A 24,906-nucleotide genomic window follows, 5' to 3' on the forward strand; every position below is an offset into this window, starting at 1 on the left:
ATTCTTTTAGCAAATTTATCTTGATGTTGTCATATGGCATTTAGTTCCATAGCCTCACTGCTCTTACAGTAAAGAATCCCCCTTTATGTTGGTGTAAAGATGTTCTTGCCTCTGAATGCTCCCACTTATAGCTATAGCTGCTCAGTCATTGAACACGGTCACTATCTAAATGCAAGTGACCACCAGAAAAATCGGCCAATCTTCTACAGTATATGTTAGGGAGTGACTATTTTAACATGGCACCAATTTCCATAAATCGATAAGATAGAAAACGCAAAAAAAAAAAGTTAAGGAATTACAGCTTGATCTGCATTCAAAATTCTGTATGTTTCCTTTCAAAATAGTCAAACTTGTAGACAAATATTATCAAATTAAAGATGTTATTTTTTTTCTCCAAGCAAAGTATATGTATGTGAAGCGTTGGCCAAAAAAAACACAGTAAAAGATCCACTTAAAATAAAAAATCAAAATACAGAGTGCAACATGCATTAAAGAGGTTGACTTTTTAAATTAATGGAGAACTACAGTGATTTTTTTGATTCTCCTATTAGCAATTAGTAATGTGTGTGCAGTGTCTTGCAATACTTCTTGCTCGCCATAATCTATCATTTTCAGCAGTGCTCCAGCGTCACCTGACCGTATTTGTAACCAGTGTCTTCTGTATGGAACCGTGGTTACTTTTTCAATGCAAGCCATTGAAAATCAGAACAAGGCTCTCTAGCCTCATTTTGAGTCTCACAAAAGGACATTAAAGGGGTTGTCCACTACTAGGACAAGTCCTTCTTGATCTAAATGTTTGTCCCCGATAAAATAAAAAAAGTCTACACTCCCCTCCGATGCCGACGCCTTTCCAGCGGTATTGGCACTCACATTACCGGGTCTCTCATGCGGTTGTTATGACACGTGAGAGTCCAGCGCCCAATCAGTGCTAGCGCCACTGTCCCCGCATTCGTACGAATTGAACATGAAGAGGAAGTGAGAGATCAACCGCAGCACGGACCTCCTCTTCATGTTCAATTTGACAGGCGGCAGGGACAGTGACGCCAGCACTGATTGGGCGCCGGCCTCATGTGTCACCACAAAAGCACGAGAGACCAGGGAATGCCAGTGCTGACACCGCTGGAATTGCGCCGGCACAGGACAGGAGTATAAAGTTTGTTATTTTATCAGGGACAAACATTTAGCTCAAAAAGGGGTTGTCCCAATAGTGGACAACCCCTTTAATAAAATGTAAAAATTACTCTCTGCTGCACACAGAGGACACTGTGGTTCGGCAGGTCACAAATGCAGTCACGTAACACCGGAGTGGACCACAAACAGCGGACAAAACAGCAGATGGCCACTGGTGATTATTGCAGGACAACCTCTGCATACACATTACTATTAGTTAATAGCTGGAAAGATTAAAAAAGAAATACATGTACACTTGTATAAAAATATTTCTGCAATTGGGTTTCATTAAAGCATCACTGCAGCCCTGAAATAAAAAAAATAATGCTGTAGTGATGCTATTATATTCACCAGCCGCTGTCTTCAGCTCTTCACCACGCCGATCCGGTCCCGTGTCGCCATCTAGTGAAACCAACTTTTGGCTGACTGAAAGTTAGGGGAAACAGTCACAAGCTCTCAATGCAAGTCTATGAAAGATGCGTTCTGGCTCTAATAGACTCACATTGAGTAGTGACTTCCGATGTGCCCAGTTGAACACAGGAGTGATCCTGCAGATCACAAACTGCAGAAGACGCCTGGAGCTGCACCAAGAACAGATGAAGACAGCGGCCGATGAGTATAGTACTGGGGACAGAGAACTTAGATTAGCGACACCACTCCAGCAGGAAAATAAAATAAAAATGCTGGTGCTTTAAACGCTTTGCACCAATTGCCTTCTATAGCCTGTGTTGCTGAGTGAGGAAACTGAGCATCTATCAGTGAGCTTATGCTGATGATGCAATTGGGAGAATTTGTAACTAGTATGTCTTTGATCATCAGTATTTGTAAGCCAAAATGAGGAGTGGAACAGAGGAAAAGTATAATAGAAACACGTCACCACTTCTGTATTTATCACCCACTCCTGGTTTTGGATTATAAAATACTGAACGTGTGAATGTGGCCTCTGAGATCAGCAGTTGAGTGAGTTGAATGTGCAGGGAACTAAAAGATCCCATAAAAGCCCCAAAGTGCAAAGTTAATGAAACCCAAATGCAAACACTGTCTTTAGACCAAAATACATGCATTTAAAAAAAAATTGACCCTGGAGTTGAACAACCCCTTTATTTAAAATCAATAGGGGCCTAGACACATGCACGCCATGACCCTTTTACTAGCACATTACATGTAAAGAATACAAAGCCGTGCAGTGGATTTTCCCGGGTGCAGCTAGGACTCGCACAAGCAGCACGGGCGTCCAGAGCAGAAGCCGCACTGTGAGTACAGAGCCCCGGCGGAGGGGGCGGGGCTGAGCGCAGGACGCGCGGCCTGCTCACACGCGAGGCCTGCTCACACGCGAGGCCTGCACAAAGGGAAGCCAATGTCTGCGCACAGCGCTCCACACTGCTCCCAGCGAGCGCTCAGTCACACACCGCAGCACGACACGGACACCGTTCACAAAAGAGCCGCACCGCACGCGGTTATCGCCCTCGCATACACAATAGACGCGGGCGGAACGTAATAAAAAAAAGCTCGAACCTGGTTGAACTCCTCTCCTACGTCCGCATAAATATCTATGTGATCCACTCCGTCCGCCATCTTCCTCCGCAACTCGCCCTTCAAGCCAGTCGCGGAGCACCGCGAGCTGGGCGACTAGAGGGGGCAAGGAGAACCAAGCGGAAAAGCGTGCGTCACTTCCGGCTCAGAGACAGGACGTGCGTGGTTCGAAAGCAAGGAGGGGGATGTTTGAATAAACAAATCTTTATTGAAAAGTCGCATAGCTGTTAGGATACATAGTGCGTCATGGTAAGTCTTAGTTCACACAGGATATGTTGCAGAGTTCAGTAGCAGAGTCTCTGCAGCAAAGTAAGATAGAAGTACTTAAATGAGTACACCAGGGTTTTCACCAAAGTCTGCAGTCACACTATATGGCTGCAGACTTGTGAGTCCTCATTTCACACTCGGTGTGTGCTGTTAGGCTTTACCAGTGGTGAGATCGAAAGGTCATGTGACCGCAAGTATGTGATATGCATGTTCCGACCAGACGGGCGCTTCCTCCCTCAATGGTAGTGTATTCACCGAGGCTCCCATGTCTAGTCGGACTGTAGCAGGGAGTTTGCATATTGCATACACACATGACCTCTCTGTGTCACCTCCAACATCGGAGAATCCTCAATCAACTTAAAGGGATTGTCCGGTCCAAATCGATAAGTCTGTAGTAACTCTGTGTGACTGCAGACTTATGCATCCCCCATACACGCACTGTGTGCTGCGGTGTTCACCGGTTTCTTAGCCGAGTCCGGTGGATATGTATGTGCTATACATACTCCCGGCCAGTGGACACAGCCTCACTTCTATACATTTGTATGGAACAAGGCCGTGCCCTCTAGTTGGCCACGCCCACTGCTTGGCTCCCGCACTAGACAGGGCGCGGCCTTACTCAATACAAGTGTATGGAGCAAGGCGGCGCCCAATGGCCGGGCGTGTATATAACTAATACATACCCTCCGGTCCCGGGTCAGAGACCGGCGGATCCCCTCAGCGCACAGTGCATGAACTGGGGGGATACATAGTCTGCAGTCACACAGGGTGACTATGGACTTATCAATTTGGACCAGACAGCCCTTTTAACCCCATAATGCCCAATGACGGGGATAACCTGTCATGGCCGGATGCTAGTTCGCACACCAGGACGGGTTAACCCCGTCATGACTTTGAACTGTCACTGCGTGTAAACATTCAGTGACAATTCATTGCCGACAGCTGTCTGTGATAGCTGAGCAGCAGGGGAAGAGGTTCAGGGACCCATGCAGGCGGTCCTCGCACCCAGATCGCTGTACAGCACCATCGCTCAGGAGAAGCTGAAATATCAGAGTCTCCTGCCCGATCACAGCAGGAGCTCAGCACTGCTGGTGACGGAGCTCCTGCACTAACAGCCAGGAGTGGTGTCAGCGCCGCCCCTGGCTGTTAACCTAGATGCCGCGATCGCAGCATTCAGGAGGCAGGCAGAGGGACTGGAGCTCCCTCTGCCTTAAGATCAGCGCCCCGCGACATCATCGCAGGGGCTCGACAGTTGCCATGGTGACCTGGGGTCCTCATGACGACCCCCGGGTCACCAAGCTACGGAGAGCTTCTGACACCATGCTCACCATGCTAGTGCATTGCAATACATTATACCTGTGAAAAAAAGTGAAAGTCACATAAAGGGACTAAGTAAAAAAGTAAAAAAAAATAATAAAATATATTACACTAATAAATACACATTTTTATGTAAAAAAATAAAAATAAACAAAAAAAGTACACATACTTGGTATCACCGGGTCCAGAACAGCGTAAAGAAATAAAACACATGGAAAACTATGCCTTTTCATCATATCGCTGGAAAAAAGTGGAATAAAACGCGATCAAAAAGACAAATGTAAATAAAAATGGTACCGCTGAAAACGTCATCTTGTCCCGCAAAATGTAAGCTGCCATACAGCTCCATCAGCCGAAAAATTAAAAAGTTACAGCTCTCAGCATACAGCGATGCAAAGATAATTATTTTTTCTATAAAAGTTTTTATTATATAGAAGCTCAAAAACATAGAAAAAATTACGTAAATGAGGTATCGCTGTAATCGTACTGACCAGAATAATAAAGCTGCCTTATCAATTTTACCACACAAGTAAGGGGGATAAAAAACTAATTCCTGAATTGCTGGTTTTTGTTCATTCTGCTTCCCCAAAAATCAGAAAGCAATCAAAAAATGTAATTTGCCCAAAAATGGTACCAATAAAAACGTCAACTTGTCCTGCAAAAAATGAGCCCTTACATGACTCTGTCCGCAGAAATATGGGAAAATTATCGCTCTTAAAATATGGCGATGCAAAAATTAGTTTTTGCAAAATAAAGCTTCTTTTAGTGTGTGACAGCTGTCAGTCATAAAAACTCAATATAAATCTGATATTGCTGTAATCGCTCCAACCCGAAGAATAAAGTCGTCTAATCACTTATACCGCACGAGAAACGGCGTAAAAAATAAATAAAACCAATTGTTCACCAGCTGTTGATTTGCTCATTCTGCCTCCCTAAGATAGCTGTAAGGCTCGGTGCACATTTATCCTGCGCTTTGTGCTTACACCGGTGTTTCCGTGTAAATCTCTGAAATAAGAGATTCAGACAGAACCCCTGGCGGAAGATTCCCTATAATGAGGCAGATGGAGGCACTGTGGATGCCGTCTGGTCTATGATCCGGCAGTGTCCGTCTTTTTAGGCGTAGATAAAAGCGCGGTCAGCCACAGTTTTGTGCACCTCTGAAAAGAAGGACAAAGCTGAATAGAAGTCAGACGGAGTCCAGAGTAACTCTGCTGCCTCATTATAGTGAATGGATCCCTCGGGGGTTTCATCTGAATCATTTAGTTCGGAGATTTAGAGGGAAACCCCGATATAAGTGCTCAGCGTAGAGCGCAGGATAAATGTGATCCAAAACATTATGTAAAATGTTCCCAATAAAAGCCGCACATAAAAAGCCCCCACTCTGGTCTGTCATCTGTTAATGGAAATATAGGGGGCTTCAACGATACTGGTAGTACAAAGGCTCTGGAAAAGCAAAATGGCTCCTCGCCCCCCCAAAAGAAATTCAGCAAATTCTGCACTCCCAAATCCAAATCCCCCCTTCCTTCTGAGCACCACAGTGTGTCTAAACCACATTTAGCGTCCACATGTTTGGCATGGCTATGATTTCCAAAATGGGGTCACTTGAGGGGTGATTCTGCTCTTCTAACGCTTAGGGGCTCTGTATATGGAGTCCGCAAACTATTCTAAGAAAATCTGCTCTCCAGCAGGCAAATAGCGCTCCATCCCTCCTGAGTCTCACCGTGTGGCTAAGCAGTACTGTACAGCCACATGTGGGGTATTGCCATGTTCAGCAGAAATTGTGTGACACATTTTGGTGCCATTTTTTTTTACCAATTTCCCCATGTGAAAATGTAAAATCTGGGGCTAAACCAAAATATTTGTGGTAAAAATGTAATTATTTTTTCTTCAATGCCCAATGGTATAAAATTCTGTGACACACCAGTGGTGTTAATTTGTGTTGAGCGAATTTGTTCAGCATTTCAAATTCGTGTTCGGGGTTCTAACTTGTTTGTGCCAAAAAATCGGCTCCGCCCATGAACATCCCTGATTTGCCACGCTGGGTGCATGTCTCCAGAAGCTGGGCATAACGTACTGGTCACTACAACGTACTGGTCACTATAATGGCAGTTTGCAATTTTCATTCAGTAACATCCAGTGCTGCTTGTTTCTGGAAAACACTCATGGAGTTAAAATCATCACTACACCAGTAGATAAATTCACAAAGGGGTTTAATTTCCAAAATGGGGTCACTTGAGAGGATTCTGAGGATTCTGCTCTTCTAGCACTTAGGGGCTCTGTATATGGAGTCCACAAACTATTCTAGGAAAATCTGCGCTCCAGAAGGCAAAAAGCGCTCCGTCCCTCCCAAGTCTCGCTGTATGGCTAAGCTGATTAGGAACATCAGGGGCAACATGGTATCTGCTAATTATTCCAGCAAACTTTACATTCAAAAAGTCAAATGGCGCTGCTTTCCTTCCAAGCCCTGCCGTGCCCCTAAACAGTAGTTTTCCCCCACATATGGAGTATCAGGGTACTCAGGAGAAATTGCACAACAAATTGCATGTTGCAATTTCTCCTGTTACCCTTGTGAAAATTAAAAATTTGGGGCTAAAAAACATTTTTGTGGGAAAAATGTGATTTTTTTTTTTTTTTTCATGGCTCAACATTATAAATTTCTGTGAAGCACCTGGGGGTTCAAGGTGCTCACTACACATCTATACACATTCCCTGAGACGTCTAGTTTCCAGAATGGTGGCACTTAGAAGTTTCCACTGTTCAGGCACATCAGGGGCTCTCCAAACACGACATGGCGTCCGTTAATTATGCCAGCTAATTTTACATTCAAAATGTCAAATGGCGCTCGTTCCCTTCTGAGCCCTGCTGTGTGCCCAAACAGTGGTTTCCCCCCACATATTGGGTATCGATGTGCTCAGAAGAAATTGCACAACAAATTTTGCAGTCCATTTTCTCCTGTTGCCCTTGTGAAAGTAAAAAAAATTGGGTCTAAAGTAAAATTTTTGTGAAAAAAAGTTAAATATTTATTTTTTCTTTCCACATTCCATTAATTCCTGTGAAGCACCTGAAGGGTTAATAAACATCTTTAATGTGGTTTTAAGCACCTTGAGGGGTGCAGTTTTTAGAATGGTGTCACTTTGGGGTATTTTCTGACATATAGATCCCTCAAAGTCATTTCAAATGTGGTTTTGTAAATTTTGTTGTAAAAATGAGAAATCGCTGGTCAACTTTTAACCCTTATAACTTCCTAACAAAAAAAATTATGTTTCCAAAATTGTGCTGATGTAAAGTAGACATGTGGTAAATGTTATTTATTAACTATTTTGTGTGACATGACTCTCTGATTTAAGGCCATAAAAATTAAAAGTTTGAAAATTGCAAAATGTTCACAATTTTCGCCAAATTTCAGATTTTTTCACAAATTCTGACACTGGTCAGAATTCAAAAAATTGGTCTGGTCAGGAAGGTGAAAACAGGCTTTTGGGCGAAGGGGTTAATCCTGCACTGTCAGTATTAATGATGAAAAAAGGCAGTGATGTCCAGGAATGTGGTTTATTAGTAAATGCGTTTCAAAGTTACAAACTTCTTCATCAGGGCAAACCACAGTATTTTTAATTTTTTACATTTCTTTATTTTTAACTTGGGAAAAGGGGGTTGAATTTTTTTTTTTAAAAAAACTGTTTTTTTACTTTTTATTTTATTTTATAGTCCCATTAGGGGACTTGAACCTGCAATCGTTTGAGCATTTCCATTAGATACCACAATACTACAGTATTGCTATATATTGTGAAAATCAGTGTCTCCTATAATGACCTGATTCTGGATGGATGTCACAAGAGAAATAACATGACAGGCGTGGGTTCCATCAGCCGCCACCTGACTGTCATAGCAACTCATCAGCTCCCTGACATCAATATGCCGGGAGGGAAGACGGTGATTGGTGCCAGGGCTGGATCCACGGTGCCTAAATGCTTCTGTAAGTGATTGAGGGAGCCATTTAAGATGTTAACAGCAGCGATCAACAATAGTGGTGATCACTGCTGTTAAAGGGGTTGTCTGGTCTAGCAAGAAAAGTCTGCAGTCACTCTGTGTGACTGCAGACTTGTGAATCCTTCCAGCACATGCAATGTGCGCTTTGAGGATTCGCCGGTGTCTGCGTGGTGTGACAGAGTCACTGGTCTGATGTACGAGGGGAGGTATGTGTCACTCAGGATGCTCTCCTGTGTGAACTGAAACCTACAGAATTTCTGCCAGCATGTTATATGCTGGGGGGTTAACTCTCTTAAAAGGGTGTGGTTTATGGGAATGGCAATGAGAGTGGGAGGCCATTCCCCTACCTCCCCTCAGGGTGTGGCTGAGCAGAGTTAAATGCTCAGTCAGCTTTGTTTCTCTGGAGTGTGTGGTCTGGAGAGGGAAGTCTCCAGGCTGTGTTTGGGTGAAACCAGAGAGCAACATCGGAGGACTGGTGTTGCTGAAGACTTCACTGTGCTACCTGCAGCGGGCAGAGCCTCGCTTACTATTGGACTCTGTCATACCTTATCTTTTTGTTTTTCCCGTTAACCCCAAGATGGTCTGTTTATTTTTATGGGACACTGCTGGAGTTAATGCCACAGAATAAACCAACAGGAAGTTAACCCGAACCGTGTTTCCTGTGTCTGCCTCTGGAGAGCCGAGCAAGTCACTTTACCACAGTGGTAACAGCAGTCAAGTATGTGATATGCATACTCCCAGCCAGAACCCGTCTAGTGGGTGTGGCCTCACTCAATACACTTGTAAGGAGCGAACAGGGACAGCAAAGACCAGTCCTGCCCCTGATAGTGAAGTCACTTTTGTGGGTGGGCCTATTCCCTGCTTTCTGCATTCTTTCCTTGACTGACAGCCAGGTGTGCATCCTTGCACAGCCGGCTGTCAGTCAAAGTGCCAGGGAGTGTTGACAACTGCTGCTCTCACTGCTGTGAGCGGTGACTGTAATTGCACAGGGCACGCCTGCATAACTGAAGGTCGGTTGCTCCTGGGAGAAATAAAGTTTATCTTGTCCCGGGTGCTGCACTTTCAGTTCAGTGGTTAGGCACTTTCATAATGCTATTAACCTGCAGATTAACCCTATATCTGAAAGTAAATAGAGCTATCTGGCCTGACAGGTTCCCTTTAAATTTCACATAGTGTTATTCTGACTTCACAGCAGTTTGTATTCTGTAAATGTGATATATATCTTGATCGATCCACAAAAATCGACAAACATATATCACATTCACTTCACAGCAAGTGGGCCTCAGTGCTCTCAAATGCCAGGGCTGAATTTAAGTCCCTGTCCGACCCTGCCCCTCACTATATTCCCTGCACAAAATATGACCCCCACACTGTCCTTCTTATAGTACATGCTCTCCACTCTGCTCTCTCCTTTTCATACTGGGCCCCCTCTTCACACTGTCCTCTCACACTGTGTCCCCACTATAGGGCTCAGTCTCTATACTATGGCCACTCACCACACTACCCCTCCTTGGCTTACAATCCCTTCCAGGCTGTGCCCTTACACTGTCGCCCAATGCTACTCCCCTCACACTACTCGGTAACTATTCTGGGCCCACTCACACTTTTCTTCCCTCATACTGTCTCATTGCACTATTTCCCTCAATAGTCTCCTCACACTTTCCCCCCTCCCTCCTCATATATTTACCCTCTCACTTTCCATACTGCCTCCTCACACATCCCACCAACTCCCCATACTGTCTGTACACATCCCATCACCCTTTCTTGGAATTGTTTTTTGATTAGCAGCTTTCTTTATGATTTTGTCCTTGACATGATCCTGCTTGCCAGATTGCACCACCGAACAGCAATTGAGTCTGTGGCTCTTGCCCAGGGACCCCTGTGTAAGTAAGTTTAACAGGGATTAAAGGTTGAAGGCCAGGGCTATCCCTGGGCTCTGGGGAACGGAGTAACTTGCGCCAAGCCTGTTCATAGTAGCCATTTTAGAGTTGCCAAGTGACTACTAACAGTGCCAGCGTGACAGGATCCAGTCTGACAAAGCCACGGCCTGCATCAACCATCAAGGAGGGACTCAGAGTCTTCAAGCAATGGCAGAGATATCACAGATTCTCGACTGGACAGCACAAAGAATCCCAGCTATTTCAGCAATCCACATCCCGAGTGTGGACAACTGAGCTGCACACTTCCTAAGTCGTGAAGTATTAACTGTAGCGTCGGCGTCCCTGCCTCCTGTTAGGCAGGGACGCTGTTCCCCTCACCTCTCCGCTCCGTGCCCGGCGTCTTCCTCCCGCTCTGCTGGCAGCGCGCGCTCCTTCCCGGCCACTGTGCTTAGGGCGCGCGCTCCCCCTCTCTTAAAGGGGCCGCGCGCGCCGTCCTAAGGAGTCCCCGGCCAATGGCCGGAGGATCTCTCCATATATAGGGCACCTCCTCCAAAATGGAAGTGCCCGAGCAATGTTGTTGCATAGCCTATCACTCTGCTTCAGCCCTCAGGTCCCGTTACCAGATACCTGCCAGTTTCCTGCTTGATACCTGCCTGATACGTGTCTTTCTGCTGACATTCCTGCGGTCCGACAGTCTGCCTACCAGCCCTGCCAGTCTGTCTATGGACCTGTCTGCCCGCTCACCTGGGAGCGCTCACCTGCTACCTGCCTGCTAGCCTACCAGGAGGCTCTGCCGTCATGTGCTGTGACCACCTGCCTGTCCAGAGACTCTTACCCGCTCACCTGGGAGCGTCCTCCTGCTACCTGCCTGCTAGCCTACCTGGAGGATCAGCCGTCACTAGCTGTGACCACCTGCCTGTCCAGAGACTCTCGCCCGCTCACCTGGGAGCGCTCACCTGTTGCCTGCCTGCTAGCCTACCTGGAGGCTCAGCCATCACTTGCTGTGACCACCTGCCTGTCCAGAGACTCTCGCCCGCTCACCTGGGAGCGCTCACCTGTTGCCTGCCTGCTAGCCTACCTGGAGGCTCAGCCATCACTTGCTGTGACCACCTATCTGTCCAGAGACTCTCGCCCGCTCACCTGGGAGCGCTCACCTGTTGCCTGCCTGCTAGCCTACCTGGAGGCTCAGCCGTCACTTGCTGTGACCACCTGCCCATCCAGAGACTCTCGCCCGCTCACCTGGGAGCGTCCACCTGCTACCTGCCTGCTAGCCTACCTGGAGGCTCAGCAGTCACTTGCTGTGACCACCCGCCTGTCAAGAGACTGTCCCCGTCACTTGCCGTGACCTCCTGCCCTCTTACCCAGAGACTGTCCCCGTCACTAGCCATGACTGCCTGCCCGCCTTCCCTGGGAGCCACCCGCTTCCTTACAAGGACTGCCCCTTTGTATAGTTGCTCAGAGGTCCCACCTCCCAGACCCGTTATAGTTTGCTCAGGCCATGGAACCCGGTGGCACCCAAGCTCCCTCGCTCTCGGACCTATGTCATGAACTGTCCCGTCAGAGGTCCCAACAGGAGTCCATCCTGAGTCACCTGCGGAATGTCAACTCTCGCCTGGACACTCTGACTGCTCCACCAGCATCCACCGCTAGTGTCATGACTCGCAGCCCGGCAGCGCCGCTGCCCACCAATACCATGGCATCCTGCCCCGGATCCCGGCTTTCTGCACCTCCTCGCTTCGGAGGCGACCCCGCTCAAGCTCGGGGCTTCATAAACCAGTGCACCCTGCACTTTGAACTCCTGTCCCACCAGTTTATCTCCAACCGGGCCAAAGTAGCCTTCTTCATGTCCCATCTCACGGGGGAGGCACTGGCTTGGCTAAATCCTCTATGGGAGAGAGGAGACCCCCTGGTGTCCAACCTGCCAGCCTTTCTCACAGCTTTCCGGAAAGTCTTCGACGAACCCGGACGGAAGACCTCATCCGCATCATCTCTGCTACGCCTCCATCAAGGAAATCTCACCGTGGGCCAATATGCCATACGGTTCCGTACCCTTGCTTCAGAGCTGGCCTGGGATAACGACACCCTGGTGTCTGTCTTTTGGGAGGGTCTGTCCGGCCGTATTAAAGATGAACTCGCCGGTCGGGACATTCCTACCACTCTCGACGACTTAATAACTCTTGCCACCCGGATTGACATCCGGTTCCAGGAGTGCGCCAAAGAGGTCACCCGTGAGAGGAGGTTTCCACGTCTAGCCCCTACCTTTCAGAAACCCGTCTCTTCTCCCGCTACTCCCCAGGCGCACTCACCCGAACCTATGCAGGTCGACCAGACCAAGATGGTCAAAACCCGTCAAGAGTTACGCCGAGCTGAGGGGAGCTGCTTCTACTGTGGCAGTAAGGAGCACCGGATCCGTTCCTGTCCGGAGAGGTCGGGAAACGCCTGTGTCTAGGATCGCTCAGAGAGGTCGTCCTAGACAAGAATAAACCCTCTCCATCTCTGTTGCTGTCGGTCTCTACCATCTGCGGGGAGAACCGTTATTTTGAACTAGCCCAACTTGACTCTGGAGCTGCCGGAAATCTCATTTCTCAGTCCCTGGTAGAAAAATACCGCATTCCCACCAAACCTCTGGCTGTACCCTTATCTGTCGCTGCCGTGGATGGGGGCCTCTTACCACATCCCATCCAACTCATCACCGAATCCATTACTCTACAGGTGGGAATGCTGCACTCTGAGAGCATCTTCTTTCATGTTCTGCCTGGACTCTCTCACGCCCTCTTGCTAGGCCTACCTTGGCTTCAGAGACATGCACCCGTGCTTGATTGACAGACCGGGGAAGTCCTTCGCTGGGGACAGGACTGCCATAAGACTTGTTTAGTTCCTGTCCATCCTGTCCGTCCTTCTCCTACCCCAGCCAATCTACCTGGACTTCCAGTTCCCTATTGGTCTTATGCGGACGTCTTTAATAAAAAGGAGGCAGAGACATTACCCCCTCATAGACCATATGACTACCCAATCGACCTGTTACCCGGCGCTACTCCTCCCCGTGGGCGTATTTACCCTTTGTCCGCTGCTGAGACCCGGTCCATGTCTGAATATATTGAGGAGAATCTGGCCCGGGGATTTATCCGGAAAGCTACCTCCCCGGCGGGAGCAGGCTTCTTCTTCGTTAAAAAGGACGGCTCACTCCATCCCTGTATAGACTATAGAGGCCTTAACCAGATCACGGTGAAGAATAAGTACCCCCTTCCGCTCATTCCGGAATTATTTGACCGTCTGAGGGGGGCTAGAATCTTCACCAAGCTGGATCTCCGTGGGGCCTATAACCTGGTCCGTATCCGTCAGGGGGATGAATGGAAGACGGCATTCAACACCCGGGACGGCCACTATGAATACCTGGTAATGCCCTTTGGTCTCTGTAACGCTCCCGCCGTCTTTCAAGAGTTGGTCAATGACATCTTCCAGGACCTTCTCTACTCCTGCGTAGTGGTGTACCTGGACGACATCTTGGTCTTCTCTCCGGATCTTCTCACTCACTGGAGGGATGTTCGTCAGGTCCTGCTCAGGCTCAGGCAGAACCACCTCTACGCTAAATATGAGAAGTGCCTTTTTGAGCAGACCTCGCTTCCATTTTTGGGCTACATAATCTCTCAGACCGGCCTACGAATGGATCCTGAGAAACTGTCTGCCATCCAGAAGTGGCCTCGACCAGAGGGGTTGAAGGCTATTCAGCGGTTCCTGGGCTTCGCCAACTACTACCGCCTCTTCATACCGCACTTCTCTTCCCGGACTGCCCCAATCTCTGCGCTCACCCGTAAGGGCACTAATCCCAGAGAATGGCCGCCCAAAGCAGAGGAAGCCTTTCTTTCCTTAAAACAGGCTTTCTCTTCCGCCCCGGTGCTGCATCGCCCGGACGGCAACAAACAATTCTTCCTGGAAGTTGACGCCTCCTCCTCTGGAGCCGGAGCGGTACTTACCCAAAAGTCGTCTTCCGGAAGAATGGTAACTTGCGGCTTCTTCTCCAAACTCTTCTCCTCTTCTGAGCGCAACTATTCTATAGGAGACCGAGAGTTATTGGCCATTAAGCTGGCACTGGAGGAGTGGCGTTACCTGCTCGAGGGGGCTCTTCACCCGGTAATAATTTACACGGACCACAAGAACTTGGCTTACCTCCAGAGTGCCCAGAGACTTAACCCGCTTCAAGCCCGGTGGTCCTTGTTTTTTGCTCGCTTTGATTTCGTTCTTCATTTTCGCCCGGCTGACAAAAACATCAAAGCTGACGCCTTGTCCCGATCCTTCCTGGTGTCTGATATCGAGGAGGAACCTAAACACATCATCGATCCCGCCAGAGTAATGCAGGTGGCCCCCGTGAATCTAAATCGTCTCCCTCCCGGTAAGACGTTCGTAACTGTACCTGATCGGGAGAAGATCCTACACTGGGGTCACTCGTCTAAGCTAGCTGGCCACGCCGGTCAGAAAAAGACCCTCCAGCTTATTACCCGGCACTACTGGTGGCCTACCCTGCACAAGGACGTAATAGACTTTGTTTCTGCCTGTGTGTCCTGCGCCCGCAACAAGGTTCCGAGACACCTGCCAGCCGGTCGCCTCCTTCCTCTTCCAGTACCTGCTGCCCCCTGGCAGCATATAGCTATGGACTATATAACAGATCTCCCTGTCTCTGCCGGTTGTACGGTCCTTTGGGTGGTCGCCGACCGCTTTTCCAAGATGGCTCACTTCATTCCCCTGCCGGGCCTCCCGTCTGCACCCGAGCTGGCTAAAGACTTTATCCGCCACATCTTCCGTCTCCATGGCCTGCCCCTGCACATCGTGTCGGATCGTGGGGTTCAGTTCACCTCACGCTTCTGGAGAGCCACATGTAAGCTGCTAGACGTCACCCTGGACTTCTCCTCCGCTTACCACCCACAGTCCAATGGTCAAGTGGAGCGGATCAATCAGATCCTGACCAGTTACCTCCGGCACTTCGTTAATGCCCACCATTCAGACTGGGGGGATCTCCTACCATGGGCCGAATTCTCTTACAATAACCACGAGAGCGAATCTTCCTCCAAATCCCCGTTTTTTGTAGTCTTCGGTCAGCATCCTCGGATCCCATTTCCCGTCTCCACCTCGGTGGACAATCCGGCTGCGGAATCCCTCGTTAGCAAATTTTCCTCCATTTGGGAGAGTACCCGATCCGCACTCCTTCAGTCGTCCGAGCGGATGAAAAAACACGCTGACAAAAAACGCCTGGATCCTCCACAATTCCTTCCTGGAGATAAAGTCTGGCTCTCATCCAAGTATGTCCGGCTCAAGGTTCCTTCCTACAAGTTAGGGCCTCGGTTCATCAGCCCACTGGAGGTTATCAAACAGATCAACCCGGTGGCCTATAAATTGAAACTCCCGGCCAACTTGCGGATCCCTAACTCCTTCCATGTATCTCTCCTCAAACCCGTGGTACTTAACTCTTTTTCCAAGTCCACAGGTACGCCTCCTGCTCCGGTTTCCGCTGAAAACGAGTTTGAGGTAGAGAACATTCTGGCCACCAAAAGGGTAAGAGGAAAGACCTTTTTTCTAGTAGATTGGAAGGGGTTTGGTCCTGAGGAGAGAACGTGGGAGCCCCGTGAGAACATCCATGCCCCTCTCATCCTTGATAAATTTCTGTCTGGCCTAAAAAAGGGGGGGCCTAAAGGGGGGGGGGGGTACTGTAGCGTCGGCGTCCCTGCCTCCTGCTAGGCAGGGACGCTGTTCCCCTCACCTCTCCGCTCCATGCCCGGCGTCTTCCTCCCGCTCTGCTGGCAGCGCGCGCTCCTTCCCGGCCACTGTGCTTAGGGCACGCGCGCGCGCTCCCCCTCTCTTAAAGGGGCCGCGCGCGCCGTCCTAAGGAGTCCCCGGCCAATGGCCGGAGGATCTCTCCATATATAAGGCACCTCCTCCAAAATGGAGGTGCCCGAGCAATGTTGTTGCATAGCATATCACTCTGCTTCAGCCCTCAGGTCCCGTTACCAGATACCTGCCAGTTTCCTGCTTGATACCTGCCTGATACGTGTCTTTCTGCTGACATTCCTGCGGTCCAACAGTCTGCCTACCAGCCCTGCCAGTCTGTCTATGGACCTGTCTGCCCGCTCACCTGGGAGCGCTCACCTGCTACCTGCCTGCTAGCCTACCTGGAGGCTCTGCCGTCACGTGCTGTGACCACCTGCCTGTTCAGAGACTCTTACCCGCTCACCTGGGAGCGCTCACCTGCTACCTGCCTGCTAGCCTACCAGGAGGCTCTGCCGTCACGTGCTGTGACCACCTGCCTGTCCAGAGACTCTTACCCGCTCACCTGGGAGCGTCCTCCTGCTACCTGCCTGCTAGCCTACCTGGAGGCTCAGCCGTCACTTGCTGTGACCACCTGCCTGTCCAGAGACTCTCGCCCGCTCACCTGGGAGCGCTCACCTGTTGCCTGCCTGCTAGCCTACCTGGAGGCTCAGCCGTCACTTGCTGTGACCACCTGCCTGTCCAGAGACTCTCGCCCGCTCACCTGGGAGCGCTCACCTGTTGCCTGCCTGCTAGCCTACCCGGAGGCTCAGCCATCACTTGCTGTGACCACCTGCCCGTCCAGAGACTCTCGCCCGCTCACCTGGGAGCGTCCACCTGCTACCTGCCTGCTAGCCTACCTGGAGGCTCAGCCGTCACTTGCTGTGACCACCCGCCTGTCAAGAGACTGTCCCCGTCACTTGCCGTGACCTCCTGCCCTCTTACCCAGAGACTGTCCCCGTCAGTTGCCGTGACCTCCTGCCCTCTTACCCAGAGACTGTCCCCGTCACTAGCCGTGACTGCCTGCCCGCCTTCCCTGGGAGCCACCCGCTTCCTTACAAGGACTGCCCCTTTGTATAGTTGCTCAGAGGTTCCACCTCCCAGACCCGTTATATTAACCATGGGATAATGGTCTCTGCATCTGACCATCTTCAAAAAAATCCGTCTACAGTGGGGCACTCTAGATGTCGACCTAATGGCATCCAGACACAATCTCAAGGTGCCCTGGTTTATGTCCAGAGCTTGCAATCCTCTTGCGCTTCCATCTGACACTCTGGCGATCCCTTGTTCTCAGTTTTCCCTTTCTTATTTCATCCTGCCTCTACCTCTGCTAGCATTCCTATCATCCTTGTACCCCCCGAACTGGCCAGGAGATCATGATATGCAGAAGTGGTTAACCTTCTCGCAGATGTTCCGTAGAGACGTCCGGATCGACCAGACCTTCCAACCTATGGTCCCCTCTTCCAACCAAATTCTTGGTTGCTCAAATTAATGGCGTGGCAGTTGAAGACACTGTTCTTAGATCTTCAGTTTTTTCCAATCAGGATGTACACACCATGATCAAGGTTCGGAAGCCATCCTCGCGTCGTATCTACCATATTTCCTGGAAGGCCTTCTACCCACAGTGCAAATATCATGAGTTGTCTCCTATGTTTTTTTTCTCTAGCTTCCCTTCCTTCAGTCGGGTCTTGAGTCTAGTTTAGCCCTCAGCTCTCTCAAGGGCCAGGTCTCAACCCTATCTATTCTTTTTCAGAAGGTCCTGGCTTCAAAACCTCAAGTCAGTATTTTTCTTTCTTCTTTTGAATCAATCCACAGCACTTATCCACACTGGCTTTTCTGGGAGGTGGCATTCCTGATTTCTATTGTTATCCTCAGCAGGTGAGGTGGATTCTCTAAGCCTTAGGTCCGGGTGGGCACACAGACTCTGGACGTTGATGCAGCAACAGGAAGGCACGTGTGCAGCGAGAACTTGGCACACACTGGAATCTCAGGAGCAGCAGAACAGGTAGTGGAACCCAGCAGGGATGAATGCAAGTGTAAACACAGATGCTGGAGGACACCAACCATAGGATTAGAGTCTCAATCCCAAGACATAGATATGTGTCTTAATGGGCCTTGGGGAAATGATGTCATTAATCCACGCCAGGCAACTTGCAAAACACAGAGGGCAGTGGACCCAAGGGAAAAAAGAGTTGCTGGGGATATCTGAGACAGGTATGTAATAGCTGTCATTTCCAACCAGTGAGTATCAGAACTGGCAGCCCTGTCCTGCCACTCTCTCTTTCTTGTCCTTTACCTGGACAAGATAATGTTTCAACCAATGCCTCCGTTCCTTTCCATGGTGGTTTCTTCCTCTTCTATCCTAACAAAGAGATCGTTCTTCCTTCCTTCTGCCCTTCTCCTTCTAATCCTGCGGACAAAATCAATACACTGTTTCACTGTTTGGATCTGGTTAGAGTGGTTCATCAGTCCTGGAAGGTGAAAGCTTCCTTCAGATGTTCAGATTCCCTGTTTATCATTCTAGATGGACCTCGCTGAGGTCTCTCTGCCTCTAAGGAGACCATTGCCCACTGGATTCGTTCTGCCATTCTGGAAGCCAAGAAGAGCGGGCCCCCGGAGTTCAAGACTCATTCTATTCAGTCAGTGGGGGCTTCCTGGCCTGTTCACCATAAGGCATCGACCTTGCAGCTTTGTAAGGCTGCTCCTTGGTCTTTCGTTCACACTTTCTCTAAATTTTAAGGGTTTATGCTTTTGCCTCGGCGGATGCGAGTTTGGGTAGAAATCTGCTACAAGTGTCAGCCCGTTGGGTTACCTCCTGAGGGATTTGTCTCACACATTTATACATTCGTATATTTATACATTTTTACCACCTTAGGAACTGCTTTTGGACATTTGATATTCCTGTGTCCACCAATGAAGCACCAGGGTGAATTGGATTTTTGTACGCACTCTAAAATCTCTTTCTCATAGCCTTTATTGGGGGACATAGCATCTTCATTTTTGTTCATGTCGCTTCTTTGGGCGTTCGTGTATGTTTATTAATAAAAAATTATTTGTGCTTCTTCTGCTGTTTTTGTCACTAACTGAATAACTTGGTTGTCGATAGCCTGCTGAGGAAGAAACATCTTTTTAGTTGTAATTCTTAATGTCATCCTCCTGATGGCAGCATTATACACCAATGGTTCCTGTGTCCCCCAATGAAGAAACAAGAAATAGATTTTACTATAAGTACAAAAATCCTCATGTTTTAAACATTTCTTTATATTTCTCAAATCGTGTCAATAATAACAGGCAATTAAAAGACATCCTAGAGTGCAAACGTATAATAACCTTAGTGCATGCCTATAACAATGATCATTTCAGCTCATGTCTTTTGGGCACAAGAGCTAGCAGGGATGCTGAATTTGAGTATTTGACTATGATCCACAGCTGTAGCGACATTTCTGGACACTCCCCTTTCTCAAGCTTGTGGTTCCTTGTTCATCGTTGGTTTTAAACATATAAACCACTTGACATCATCCACCAATAAAAATGTTGGAATGTATCACTTTTAATATACATACAAATTCTATGCTATATACAATATATTGTAACAGTAACATCTCTAGTGCAGCAATCTACTATATAATTGTCTTATCCCATCTGTCTGTCTATCTGTCTGTCTGTCTTTCTTTCTGTCTGTCTGTCTGTCCTGGAAATCCCGCGTCGCTCATTGGTCCGGCAGTGGCCAATCAGCGCCGCGGGATTTCTGAAAAAAGATGGCGGCCGTTAGCGGCTCATCTGCGGGACGGAGCTCAGCGGCGATGGAGCCGGGAGACGAGCGCCGCGAGGCGCTCATCTCCCGGCCGGTAACAGCAGAAGGACCTCGACCGCCGGACCCATCTGCAGGACGGAGATGCAGCCGGGAGATGACCGGCGCGAGACGCTCATCCCCCGGCCGGTAGCAGCGGAAGGACCGCCGGCGTCACTGACCTCCATGCGGAAGGGAGGACCGGGGAGCGGCGCTGCGGGTCGGGATACTTCTGCTGCGAGCGCCCGCTCATCTCCCGGCTTCTCGCAGCGGAAGTATCCGCACAGGCAGCGCCGCTGACATCCAGGCGGCTAGGGTGTGAAGGGAGGACCGGGGAGCGGCGCTGACATCCAATTGGTCGCGGCTGCTATTTAAATGTGCCGCACAAATCAGTGATTGGTCGCGGTTTTGGCCCGCGACCAATCACTGATCTTGCCGCAAAAGTTAAATACTACTGTGCTGATTGGTCGCGGACGCTGCCAATCACCGATTTGGGCGCCAAATTTAAATATCGGCCGCGACCAATCAACGATCTTGGCTCCACATTTAAACACCGCTGTACTGATTGGTCGCGGACGCTATTTAAATGTGGCGCCAAAATCGGTGATTGGTCGCGCCCAGCGTCGGCGACCAATCAGCACAGCGGTGTTTAAATGTGGAGCCAAGATCGGTGATTGGTCGCGGCCGATATTTAAATTTGGCGCCCAAATCGGTGATTGGTCGCAGGCAGCGCCAGCGACCAATCTGCGATTTTTAACACAAATGTCCGGACCTTTGTAACACCATGCTGATACTGTGGGGACATCAGCGGCTAGGGTGTCAAGGGAGGACCGGGGAGCGGCGCTGCGGGTCAGGATACTTCTGCTGTGAGCAGTCGCTCATCTCCCGGCTTCTCGCAGCAGAAGTAGCCGCACAGGCAGCGGCCCTCCCCGATCCTCACTAATACGATTCTGCTCCCCGGTCCTCACCAATACGATTCGCTGATTGGTCGCGCTCTTCGCACGCAACCAATCAGTGATCTTGGCGCTAAAGTTAAACACCGCTCTGCTGATTGGTCGCGGCTGCTGCTCGCGACCAATCACCGATTTGGGCGCCACATTTAAATAGCGGCCGCGACCAATCACCGATCTTGCCGCCACATTTAAACACTGCTGTGCTGATTGGTCGCGGACGCCAGACGCGACCAATCAGCGAGCTTGGCGCCAAATTTAAACAACGCTCTGCTAATTGGTCGCTGATGCCGGAGACGACTAATCAGCATTATTGGCGCCAAATTTAAACACCGCTCTGCTGATTGGACGCGGCCGGCGATTGCGACCAATCAGCATTATTGGTGCCAAATTTAAACCCCACTCTGCTGATTGGTCGCGACCGCCGGCCGCCACCAATCAGCGATTTTGGCGCCAAATTTAAACCCCGCTCTGCTGATTGGTCGCGGTTGCCGGCCGCGACTTATCAGCATTGTTGGCGCCAAATTGCCGGCCGCGGCTAATCAGCATTATTGCCGCCAAATTTAAACACCGCTCTGCTGAATGGTCGCGACCGTGACCAATCACCATTATTGGCGCCAAATTTAAACACCGCTTTGCTGATTGGTCGCGACCGCCGGCCGCAACCAATCAGCATTATTGGCGCAAAATTTAAACCCCACTCTGCTGATTGGTCACGTTCGCTGGCCGCGACCAATCAGCATTATTGGCGCAAAATTTAAACCTCGCTCTGCTGATTAGTCGCGACCGCCGGCCGTGACCAATCAGCGATATAGTCGCCAAATTTCAACACCACTTTGCTGATTAGTCGCGGATGCCGGCCGCGACCAATCAGCGATTTTGGCGCCAAATTTAAACACCGCTCTGCTGATTGCGCCCGGTCTGCCACACACATATTCTAGAACACCCGATTCATTAGTATCGGGCCACCATCTAGTATATTATAATTATCTTACTTATGATGTAAACTTATTTATTTTTTTATTTAAAAAAATATATAAATGTTTAAGTTTATATATACTGCTCAAAAAAATAAAGGGAACACTCAAATAACACATCCTAGATCTGAATGAATGATATATTCTCATTGAATACTTTGTTCTGTACAAAGTTGAATGTGCTGACAACAAAATCACCCAAAAATCATCAATGGAAATCAAATTTATTAACCAATGGAGGCCTGGATTTGGAGTCACCCCCAAAATTAAAGTGGAAAAACACACTACAGGCTGATCCAACTTTGATGTAATGTCCTTAAAACAAGTCAAAATGAGGCTTAGTATTGTGTTTGGCCTCCACGTGCCTGTATGACCTCCCTACAACGCCAGGGCATGCTCCTGATGAGGTTGCGGATGGTATCCTGTGGGATCTCCTCCCAGACCTGGACTAAAGCATCCGCCAACTCCTGGACAGTCTGTGGTGCAACGTGACATTGGTGGATGGGGCGAGACATGATGTCCCAGATGTGCTCAATCGGATTCAGGTCTGGGGAACAGGCAGGCCAGTCCATAGCTTCAATGCCTTCATTTTGCAGGAACTGCTAACACACGCCAGCTACATGAGGTCTGGCATTGTCCTGCATTAGGACAAACCCAGGGCCAACCGCACCAGCATATGGTCTCACAAGGGGTCTGAGGATCTCATCTCGGTACCTAATGGCAGCCAGGCTACCTCTGGCGAGCACATGGAGGGCTGTGCGTCCCTCCAAAGAAATGCCTCCCCACACCATTACTGACCCACTGCCAAAAGAGTCATGCTGAAGGATGTTGCAGGCAGCAGATCGCCATCCACGGCGTCTCCAGACTCTGTCAGGTCTGTCACATGTGCTCAGTGTGAAACTGCTTTCATCTGTGAAGAGCACAAGGCGCCAGTGCCAATCCTGTTGTATTGTGGCAAATGCCAAGCGTCCTGCACGGTGTTGGGCTGTGAGCACAACCCCCATCTGTGGACATTGGGCCCTCATACCATGGAGTGGGTTTCTAACCGTTTGTGCAGACACATGCACATTTGTGGCCTGCTGGAAGTCATTTTGCCGGGCTCTGTCAGTGCCCCTCCTGTTTCTCTTTGCACAAAGGAGGAGGTAACGGTCCTGCTGCTGGGTTGTTGCCTTCCTATGACTCCCTCCCTGGTATCTGCTCCATGCTCTGGACACTGTGCTGACAGACACAGCTACCCTTCTTGCCACAGCTCGCACTGATGTGCCATCCTGGAGGAACTGCACTACCTGAGCAACTTCTGTGGGTTGTACTGTAGACACCACCTCATGCTACTGTACCTCTAGGGTTGAGAGTAATGGCAAAATGAAAAAGTGACCAAAACAACAGCCAAAAAGGATGAGAACAGAGAAATGGTCTGTGGTCACCACCTGCAGAACCACTCCTTTATAGGGGGTATCTTGCTAATTGCCTATCATTTCTACCAGTTGTCTGTTCCATTTCCACAACAGCAGGAGAAATGGATTCACAATCAGTGTTGCTTCATAACTGAACAGGTAGATTTCACAGAAGTGTTTTTGACTTGGAGTTATATTCTGTTGTTTAAGTGTTCCCTTTATTTTTTTTGAGCAGTGTATATTATCAATTTTATTAGTGCTGTTCATTAAATAGGTCATATCTTTTATCTGACACTGAACTATATAAAAATATCTTTAATGACACATATATCAAAAGACCATATGCAAACTATCCTATGACTTAGTAATAAACAAGATTACATTTTTTTTTGCAAAATATTGTAAAAAGTTTGCTAAATTGCATTAGAGACATAAATGATTTCCTATGTATGATATCACTTATTGATGTCTCCCAAGTTACATGGTTTTATTGTTTTTACATACGGATCTTATATAATAACATCCCCATTGAAGAAGTTATCAATGTGTGAAAATCCTAATACCGAATACTAATTCCCAAGATTTCATTCTTGGTCTCAATCTTAGAGTATGTACTTGATAATAACTATTTTAGGTTTGGTCCTGACTTGCAGCTGCAGGGGACTTTGATGGACCAATTTTTTTTTTAAACTTAGTATTTTTTTCTTAACATTAAAATAAAAAAAAATCCAAGAAAGTTTGATTTCGCTGGTAATAATACTGACTTGGGGGATCACATTATTATGACATTATTGCCACACATTAAACGCCATAAACAAAACCGTCCAAAACAATGAAGGAATTGCATATATTGAATGCATGTTTTATTGCACTGCAGGGATAGGTGTCGTTTCAATTTCTCCTCAGCATGACAGCTAGAATCTACCCTACCAGCAGTCCTCGTTGACACTGCCAACAATTTGATGGTAAAGTTTTGCCTCCCTTATCATTTTGCAAACACCCAGAAGGGGAGGGAAGGCGTGATGTCAGACACCTATGAGCATATCCTGCCCACATTTACTGCAGTAGTAATGCTAGCTAACATTACACTTGGTTATCATGTTAAATATGATCAGCCATCCTAGTAACTTGGTGTTTAAAGGGGTTGTCCACTACTAGGACAACCCCTTCTTGAACTAAATGTTTGGCCCCAATAACATAGAAAAACCTATACTCACCTCCTGTGCTGGCGCTGTCCCAGCGGTGTCAGCACTCGCTATCTTGGGGTTCTCGTGTGGTGGAATGGCACGTGATGACAGGCGCCCAATCGGGGCCAAACATTTAGTTCAATAAGAGGTTGTCCTAGTAGTGGCTAGTAGTGGTTGTCCTTCCCGGGGCAATTTTTTGTTTTTTCGTTTTCGTTTTTACCTCCCCGTCTTCCAAGAATCATAACTTTTTTATTTTTCCATTAAATAGATGCATGCGAGCTTGTTTCTTGCTGGACAAGTTGTACTTTGAATGACACCATTCATTCTACCACATAGTGTACTGGGGAAAAAAATCCAAGTGCAGTAAAAACTGCAAAAAAAGTACAATACCACAATTTTTTTATTTACCATGTTCACCATATGGTAAAATTGACCTGACAATATGATTCTCCAGGTCAATATGAGTATTCAGGTACCAAAGATATATAGTTGTTTTTTTTTTATTTAAGGCTGTGCGTGCACGATCGCCGCCAGGTGTCATCTGATTCTGATATGATCTAACTATGATAAGAGAGAGAGGGGATTATGATGTCACCACGCTATGTCTTCTAATGCTGAAGTTGAAAGACTGCTTGTCGGGTGCCGGTACTGCTGGTGAAGT

The 24,906-nt window shown here is 48.5% G+C and overlaps 2 protein-coding genes across 5 annotated transcripts in view; one reads left to right on the forward strand and one right to left on the reverse strand.

The window, feature by feature from the left end:
* CPSF6 (cleavage and polyadenylation specific factor 6) overlaps nucleotides 1-2,873 on the reverse strand; it is a 42,072-nt gene extending 39,199 nt beyond the window's left edge. For 2 of the 4 annotated variants that reach the window (XM_073651759.1, XM_073651757.1), the window contains exon 1: nucleotides 2,686-2,873. In XM_073651759.1, coding sequence (XP_073507860.1) covers nucleotides 2,686-2,745 — 60 coding nt within the window. In that variant the 5' untranslated portion in view covers nucleotides 2,746-2,873. The remainder of the gene's footprint in view (nucleotides 1-2,685) is intronic. The other 2 variants (XM_073651761.1, XM_073651758.1) reach the window with 1 other exon arrangement.
* Nucleotides 2,874-2,929: 56 nt separating this feature from the next.
* Nucleotides 2,930-24,906, forward strand: part of CPM (carboxypeptidase M) — a 176,299-nt gene continuing 154,322 nt past the window's right edge. Inside the window, exon 1 of the mRNA XM_073651763.1 lies at nucleotides 2,930-2,952. Coding sequence (XP_073507864.1) covers nucleotides 2,950-2,952 — 3 coding nt within the window. The 5' untranslated portion in view covers nucleotides 2,930-2,949. The remainder of the gene's footprint in view (nucleotides 2,953-24,906) is intronic.

Source organism: Phyllobates terribilis, unplaced genomic scaffold, assembly GCF_046119375.1.
Source record: "Phyllobates terribilis strain yellow unplaced genomic scaffold, ASM4611937v1 Scaffold_11__3_contigs__length_659146591, whole genome shotgun sequence".
Classification (NCBI taxonomy): Eukaryota; Metazoa; Chordata; class Amphibia; order Anura; family Dendrobatidae; genus Phyllobates; species Phyllobates terribilis.